Here is an 8,970-nt window from a genome sequence, read left to right on the forward strand (position 1 = left end):
TTGGAATGTCGGAGACCTGTGTTGTATCTTCAGTCTAACAAATATTTAATTTGGCTTGTGCCTTAGAGCTTGCAGGTTTAAAAAGAAATATAAATTCAATCAAGAATAACATACCTTTGCACTCTGGACTTCCTAAAGAGACCATTCGATGAAACATGAACCCTTAAGTAAAGGCACAAGTTTGAAGATACGACTAATAGGTGGCTTAAAATACAAGTGACCAAGCCAACAAATACACATAGCATAAAAAGACATCTAAATAACACAATGTACTAACTGTAGTCATGACTGTAGATGTGGTGAGCAAAAGTAGCAATATGACAAGTTTGCATTCTTGAAGTGGTATTTAGTAAAAATATCATACTATTTTACAGGCAATAGTGATGCTCTCTCTCTCTCTCTCTCTCTCTCTCTCTCTCTCTCTCTCTCTCTCTCTCCCTCTCCCCCCCTCTCTCTCTCTCTGCGTGTGAATGTGTATGTCTCTCATTCGTCCAACCGCTTACATTACTCCAGGAAGATTGCCAAGTGTCGAAAACAGTAATGTACAAAGCTCAATCTTAAACTCTCTGATCCTAACGCAAAGAAAACGAAGTGGATGGTTGGTGGATGATCTGGTGTGGTTTGCTTCTTCTTTCCTTTCAAAAATCTATCGTCCTTATCTCCACTTCTTCTTTTTAATGTTTGTTACTCTATTGAAACGCTTCTAGTCTTCTGGCGCTCATATGACCTTATGCAGTTGCGAGCGCTGTAAACCCCGCTACTAAAACTAAACTAAAAGAAAACGAAGGGAACCACATTGAAAGGGAGGTAAAACTCGTAGCGCACAGAACGGCGATGCTTATCTCCCCTGCGATGTATAAATATATCGCTGGTAGCTCTAGATAGGAATACTACTACTACTACTACAACAACTACTACTACTACTACTACTACTACTACTACTACTACTACTACTACTACTACGTTATGAACTTTAGGCCGCTCATACCTTCCACTTATTCAGTTCCCATCGTCAACAGTTACATTGCTGCCATGGAAAATCTCAAAATGAAGGTATTAAAACATAAAGGTTCTACGGCAAAAAAACCCCCTCCCAAAACATGAAGGGCCACAAAGAAAAATAAATAGGCGTAAATGTTTGCGTAATTGCAAATCATTTCTGAATAAGCACATTTAAATTAACAGATTTTGAACAATGGAATGATTGTCATGATTCGAACCTATCAGCAAAAAAATATTGTTGATCTCCTGCCTTCTAAGATCTCGAACACCCCCCCTCCACCCCACCCCCTCACTACTGTACTACTGTCACCTCTTCCAATACTGTCACCATCTCCACTACTTTAACCCTCACCCTCTCTACAACCACCTAATCCCACCATGATCCCCTCCACCACCCTCATTCCCTCCATACCTCTCACCCACTCGAACATCCTCTTCCCTTGCACTACTCTCAGCCCTCTTCCACCCTCACCCTCTCCATCTTCATAACCCCCTCCACTATTCACCCCATTCCACTAACCCCCCCCACCCCCTTTCCAATTCTCTAACCCCCTACTTATTTCCCTCTCTCACATGTGTTTCCACAGTTTGCGGTCCAACAGATGTCGTTTTCCTTTTTGATCAATCGGAAAACGCCCGTCTTGCCTCTTCGAATCCTCCTACCAGCCCGTTCAACTTGATCTCAAATGCCGTTAATACTTTCCTTCAGAATCCACGTATACAAGGCGCCAGAACCGGAGACGTCCGGTAAGTGCGCGCTAGTACCACCATCCTCGTAACAGAGGAGTTTGCACAGCAGCACCCCTCCCCTTCCAAACCTTCCCTCCTTTGCCCTTCATTTGGTCCAATGATGTACCCCATTTTGAGCCTGAAATACGTCAGCGTACGCGATCTAGGGTAATACAAGTGCATTGATTTGAAACGCTTGCAATGTACCTATTCTTGTCGGGGTTTTCCCTCCTCTTTTTTTCAGGAGTAAAAAATATTTTGAAAAAATATTTCCGGATCATGAATTTAAAAAAAAAAAATTGTTTGGTCGCTGGCCTATAGGAGTGCCCTGCAAAGTTACGTGCGCACTGGCAAATTAATAAAAAATGAGCTACAAATAAAACATTTTTAGCAAGTCAACAGAAGAAGATGAAAAAGCTATAGTTCATATGATGGGGGACGGTGTGTGTATGTGATTGGGAAAATGTACACATTCTTCAAGAGTAATCCAACCCAGGTGTGAATGGGTACCGGCCTCGGTACGGGACCGAGAACAGCAAAACATCAGTGCTGCATGCTAGCGTTTTAGAGCCTGTAAATGGAAACTTGGACTGAATGCTTCCGAGAAACTGAGATTGTTTATTAAGTGTCTGCTTGGGTTTGCTGGGGTAATGATAGTTCTACAGCGCATAACATACCCGCAGAGCGTGGATGTAGGCCATATCACCACCATCATTGCCTTTCTCGCCCGGGATCAGGTTACAGGCCACGAACGACCACTTTTCACCTTTCCCTATCCTGGGCTAGTCGCCATGTCTTCCCACTTTTCTGTACATCCATTTCCGTGACTCTTCTCCAGGTTCCGCGTGGTCTTCCCTTTGATCTTTGACCCTGCGGGTTCCAATCTAACACTTTCCTTGTTATGCAGCTGCTTGACTTCTATAAAGTGTGTCCAATCCAATGCCAACGCCTTTTTCCCAACCTCATCTTTGACTGGGCTCTGTCTCGTTCTTCTTAATACTTCCTCGTTGTTGACTCTGTCCATCCATCTGATCCTAGGTTAGGTAGCTTCCTCAGGCATTTGTTCTGGAAAACCTGGATCCTCTTTATGCACTTCTGAGAAGCGTTCACTGTCTCACTACTATACAACAAGACTGACTTCAGATTTGAGTTGAAAATCCTCAGCTTTGTTCGTAGTGAGATATCCGTGGTCCTCGGAATCTTGTTCAAAGAAATAGATGCAGTCTGGGCCTTTCTAATGCGGGACTTTATTTCAGCGCCTGTTCCTCCCTCCCTGTCAATTATACTCCCAACATAGCAGAAGGACTCGACGTCTTCTAGCGCATTTTCCTCTACAGTGACCTGCTCCTTTCGTAGTGCATCTATCTTTAGGAATATTGACTTGCCGGGGTGTATCCTCAATCAAACAGTCGATCATAGGCTCTTTAAAATTGTGGTCTTTGCCTGCATCTGTTCCTGAATGTGTGAAAGAAGCGCCAAGTCATCTGCAAAGTCAAGATCGTCCAACTGTGTCCATGGTGTCCACTGTATGCCGTTTCTGTGTCCTCTGTCTGGTGGTTTCCTTCATCAGCCAGTCGATTGCCATGATAAAGAGGAAAGGTGATAGTAAACATCCCTGCCAAGGGTTGAAATCTGTTCTTCAACTGCAGCTGAAACTCCTCTTTCTTGAGTCCATCTAAGAGACGTGCTTGGAACTTCGTTCTTTTGGTTCCTGTTCTGGTTCAGTGCTTTTTAAGACGAAACTTGAGTTTTGCTAACAGCAGACGAAGATCCGATCCAACGTCTGCCCCTCTCTGTACTGTGACATCTTCCGGTGAACTCCTGAATCTACGAGAGATTAAAAATGATCGATCTGGTTCTCCGTCACTCCGTCCGGTGATACCAAAGTAGCCTTGTGGATCCTCTTGTGGGGGAAAAACAGAGCCTCCAATGACAAAACTGCTGAAAGCTATATCAGGGCAGTTGATATTATTATTGCTATCATAATTCAACACCATATTATGCTAATCTGTAGTGGCATCCGACACACTCTTTCCAAGCCGACAGAGCTAATTTTTTTTTCTTTTTGTTCTTTTTGTACTTCAGAATTGGCGCCCTTGGGTATGGCTCAACTAGCGTAACCAACCCGATCCCACTTTTCTCTTCACCACAACAAGCCATAAATGATCTCTCCAGATTCCGGAATGGAGCAGGGGTGAGCTATACCTTATGTTGTTATAGTGATTTTATTTGTTTATTTTATTGTTTTTTTGTTTGATTGGGGTTTTCTTTTTGGTAGTATAAAGAAACTGACCGAGTGCAAATGTACACGTAAGGGCACTCAATGGAGCATGAGAAATAATGCGGGCTTTAGAAAAATTAAAAAGAGGGCTATTCCACAGTAACTGACGGGGCATTTGGGCTATACTTTCTTACAATGATAACACCGTAGGTCAATATCAATGCATTTATTTCATATTTAACTAATCAGAACATTTGAAAGACGTATTAAGAAACATATAAAATGTATCATTTGGAAAAAAAAGTACTTTATGCAAATTCTGTGACGTGTTTCATTTCGATAACTGACGAGACAGAATAATTTGATACCTCATTTGTCCCGCATATGTTACCGTGGAATGGCCCAAGAACTAGAAGAAGCGTCTAACAACTGGGTAACGACCGACATCTGTCTTGTGATGGCTTGTCACTGCGCCGTGTTACGGGAAAGATAAAAATTTATCTTTAATAACCCAGGTATTTTTACACCCCAAATGACAGTTTAGATCGTCTAGGAGGCAGGCTTCCGTCTCTGCCTATCCGGACCAACCGGGGCTGAAGGGGATACAAAGGTACAATGTCCCAACAGAAAAATCGAGGGATTCGATGAAAATGTTCTCCCCACTCGGAAATCGAACTCGGATCTCCTGTGTGTGACAACGAAGAGCCTGCCAGCCAGACCGCAGACGCCGGTCTATTCCGTTCCTGCTTTAGTGAATGAATTTTTTATCGAATCGTGTCGCCTCTCTTTCTGGAGCGTTGCTGTAACCTATACCCAGGCAGAGCCAAAACAACCCGCTTCTTAAATGACCTACAATTTGTCAAAGGTGTCATAAAGCGTTAAAACCCAATCAACAATAACGCGGTTCGTGGTGAAATGTTGAACATCCAATAAGGAATCTATGATGTCAGGAATGTGTGTTATTCATCTTCTGATGTGACATTAAGTTAATATATCTAATAATTATATCACATAACTCAAAGAAGTGGCCTAGAACAGACAAACATAACGTTGATTGCTCTTTGCCCTGTGTACTGTACCTGATGGTATAGGGCGAAAGTAAGTGGGTGTACTATTATTATGTTGGATTGCATTGCACAAACACTTTACGTCAAATTTGGTTTTATCGGGAAAACCTGTATCCTTCGATATTTAGTATGGTAAGATTGCGTTTCGTTCATACTTTTGTTTTCAGAGAATAAGTCTTTTTAATCCAAACATTTTCAGTTTTGTAGTAAATGGATTTATTCCGTTCTGTAATAGAATACATCACACACAGATTCCAACCCCCCCCCCCCAACTGGCACACCATTACGCCCAAATAAAAGGAAAACACGAGTCTCGTTATAATCTTGTGCCTGGGGCACGTTTTTCTCCTTGCCCTTGATTTGGCTCAAGTGCTGTGCCCCGTAATGAACCGGAAATACGACAGAGTGCACGGCTTAAGCTGTTATGCTACAAGTCTAAGGAACTGAAACATTATTTACAAAATACTAAAAACGACTGTATTTTTCCCCCCTCAGGGCGGTTCTTTCACCTTCCAAGGGCTGCAAGCTCTGACTGTCTCACCTCGACCTAACGTCAACAATCTTGTGATCCTTGTGAGCTCTCAGGGCTCCAGTAGAAATGACCGTATTCAACTTACCCGCCAGGCGTACAACGCTGTAGCAAATTTGAACTGGAACGTCGAAGTGGTGTCTGTTCAGGTAATCATGAAAGTTTGAGATGAAAGAGAGAGAGAGAGAGAGAGAGAGAGAGAGAGAGAGAGAGAGAGAGAGAGAGAGAGAGAGAGAGAGAGAGAGAGATGAACATGCATACTGACTTGAGAGCAAAACAGGTGTGCTGACAAACTGAGGAATAAAAAACAATGTGAGATGGGATCAGGAACAAGCCACTCATTAAACAGATTGGAGAAAGAAAAGTATTCCTGTCATACAGATACCGTCAGAAATGAAGGCCACAAGGGGAAAACTGTACAAGGGATGCCACTTTTGGGGATTTTAAGAAAAACAACAACAACTAAGTGAAATGTTTGACAGTCCACGCATCTCCATAGTTTAGCTTATTTTCCAATCCTGATACTGGGTGACTCATCAGGTTTTAGCCCTATAGCGCGGTCGAAATTTCGGGGCGCAACTTATCTTCCAATATCTTTCTACCGGGTGAATCAATGTAACCCATACTTTGCACAGCAGTTAGTATCAATTTGTCTTAACTTGATCATATTTTTCCACAACAATTGAGGCTAGATTAAAAACTTTTGCTTTTAAAGGGGATATTGTCCCTGCTGTAAACCTTTAAAAATCTGTGTAAACAACCCACTGGGTTTATTTTATTGGTATTTATTAAGGAATTTGGTAGAATAGAGCTAACAGATGTATACAAAAATATTGATCAGTTAAGACAAGCCACTGTGCAAAAGCTGGAGAGTTTATGTTCAATAGTTGAGGAGATATTCGACAATAAGTTGGGCCACAAATTTGTGACCGCACTATAGTCACTTAGATGGGACAAAAGAGACGAGTAAATACTTTCCAACCCACGTTACAAAGACAAAAAAACAAACAACACCAAACAACCACACTGGCGTCTCTTGGTTCCCACCTTGTACTCTTCAAATGTGTGTCAGGTTTCAAATAAAAAGCAAATGTGACAATTTTGTTTGTGCTTGGTTTCTGGGTTTATTGTTCTTTAAAATTGACCTCTTTGCTGATCTTGACTTATCCCGTCTGTCAATAGGGATCAAACTCTATTGCCTTTAACGACCTGACCGCCGCCAATGGCGGAAGAAATGTCAACACGAGACTCAACAACTACAACCAACTCCCCAATGCGTTGACCAGGATTCTGGAAGACACTCTGTGCCCCTTTGTGCCTACAGCACCTCCTCAACCTTCAACTGGCAGTAAGTTTACAAGGGTACAGGCAGGCTGGAAGTCCATACTGAAGTGTTTATTTTGTAGAGCCATATTCTTTCACAGATCTTGGAAGGAAAAGAAATCAAATGAGGTAGTATTTGATGAAGCGCAAGTGTGACATTCACTGATAAAGATAATCAGGAAGACACAAAACGTAGTTTTTGGGACACCTAAATATACATAAAGGTCTTGAACATTTAGTTCTCACTGGCAAAATTGAAGGTACACGAAGCAGGGGCAGGCCCAGAGCAACCTACTTTGAGAACCTATACAGATCGCTAAGGGGGAAAGATCAGGGTAACGTAGCTTTTAAAAAAAAAAAGAACATCCGAGCCAAGTAATGAAAGGAGAACCATGATTGCCGATGTCTGCCGCAGATAAGGCACACGATGATGATTATGATTCTCACCAATACCTCGATAGCTACGTTCCACGGATCCAGAACTCTAAGCGCGACGGGGGACCCGTGAAGTAGAAGCAGTAACGGTATTGTTAGGCTGTATAAACCCTCCCTACGCTTTTAGAAACATCACCCAGGCTCTCATTGACACGTAATAATATGCCTGGAGTAGAAGAGACCAGCAAAATTATAAAATATAAACCATTTGTCTATCTATCTATCTATCAATCTATCTATCTATCTATCTATCTATCTATCTATCTATCTATCTATCTATCTATCTTTAGTTTTAGTAGAGGTTTTACCGGACTCGCAACAGCATAAGGTCATATGAGCGCCAGAAGATTAGAGGTGTTACAAGAGAGTAACAAACACACACAAAAAAAGGGGAGATAAGGACGATAGATGTTCTATCTATCTATCTATCTATCTATCTACCTACATTCTACATGTATTTTCTACTATATATATAAATATATATAAATAATATAGTATAGTATAATAAATTGACATCAACATTTAATTTTATTGTCATTTGACAGCCACTTTCATACTCCTGTCATTCAAACTTATTGTAACTCCCTCAACAATATTCTGTAATCTAATACGCTTACAGTTTTCAGATTCCGTATATACATATATATATATATATATATATATATATATATATATATATATATATATATATATATATATATATATATATATATATATACACACGAACTAAAGTAATTTTAACTCCTTATTTTTTGCCTTCCTTTCAACACTTAAAGAATCATTAATTACTTATTGTCATATCATTTAGTTAGTGAGTATGTTAGTTTTTTAGCGACTATAAATGGCTGCTTGCACTATACGCTTCCCAGGAAGTTGACGTTGTTTCAGAATGCTCTCAGGTCTGCTGGGGTAATAGTATTGATTGTGAAGCACATAGAGCTTGCTGTTGAGCGGGAATTTGCGCTATACAAATGCTATCTATCCATCTATCTATGATTTGAGAGCTTCACTGGAAATTATATAACTTGCTTTTCCCCAGTCTGCAGTAACTGTGTTGGCTCAAAGGGCACGGATGAGGATCCTAAGTACTGTGACCGCTTCTACGAGTGCGTCCCTGACCAAGCACCTGTGCCGGTGGCCTGTGCCGCTGGAACCTTCTACGACAGCAGATCCTGCAACTACATCAACGCTGTGAACTGCTCTCAAGGTGAAGAGTACGGGGAAGAAACAAAGATTACAAATTACACGGAACTGATTTTATACTATATCATTTTACGTAAATCTTGCAAAATCCTGTTGAAAACTATAAGTACCGTCTATGCCTTTCACACTGAATTTATTGTAACTAAGACATGACCATGGAAATGTGATAGTAACGAGGTTCAAAGTTAATAGGGTGCCAAACAATTTAAAACTAAAAGCAAATGTGCTTTTGGTGTTTGTAATGTAGGTGTTTCTAAGACTCCATTGGCACAAGGTAGATAACTTAGGAGCCCTGCTAGTTCCTCGAATTCTCCCATTAGGCTCTGTTTTTGTCGAAGATGGGCCTTAAATTCGGAGGACCTGCCTCTTAAGTAACCTAACAGTATTGCAAGGGGCATTAACTCTATACAATTTTGCGCATAGTGTACTCAACCATACCATCCCTTCCTGCCACACCCAAA

At 41.2% G+C, this 8,970-nt stretch overlaps 1 protein-coding gene across 1 annotated transcript in view; it reads left to right on the forward strand.

Annotated features, from left to right (window-relative positions):
* The first annotated feature begins 284 nt into the window (after nucleotides 1-284).
* Nucleotides 285-8,970, forward strand: part of LOC101850879 — a 15,474-nt gene continuing 6,788 nt past the window's right edge. The window contains exons 1-6 of the mRNA XM_035969122.1: nucleotides 285-324; nucleotides 1,590-1,749; nucleotides 3,817-3,925; nucleotides 5,515-5,697; nucleotides 6,731-6,896; nucleotides 8,346-8,513. Of these exons, the coding sequence (XP_035825015.1) occupies nucleotides 285-324; nucleotides 1,590-1,749; nucleotides 3,817-3,925; nucleotides 5,515-5,697; nucleotides 6,731-6,896; nucleotides 8,346-8,513 (826 nt within the window). The remainder of the gene's footprint in view (nucleotides 325-1,589; nucleotides 1,750-3,816; nucleotides 3,926-5,514; nucleotides 5,698-6,730; nucleotides 6,897-8,345; nucleotides 8,514-8,970) is intronic.

The sequence above is a fragment of the Aplysia californica genome, unplaced genomic scaffold (assembly GCF_000002075.1).
Source record: "Aplysia californica isolate F4 #8 unplaced genomic scaffold, AplCal3.0 scaffold00118, whole genome shotgun sequence".
Classification (NCBI taxonomy): Eukaryota; Metazoa; Mollusca; class Gastropoda; order Aplysiida; family Aplysiidae; genus Aplysia; species Aplysia californica.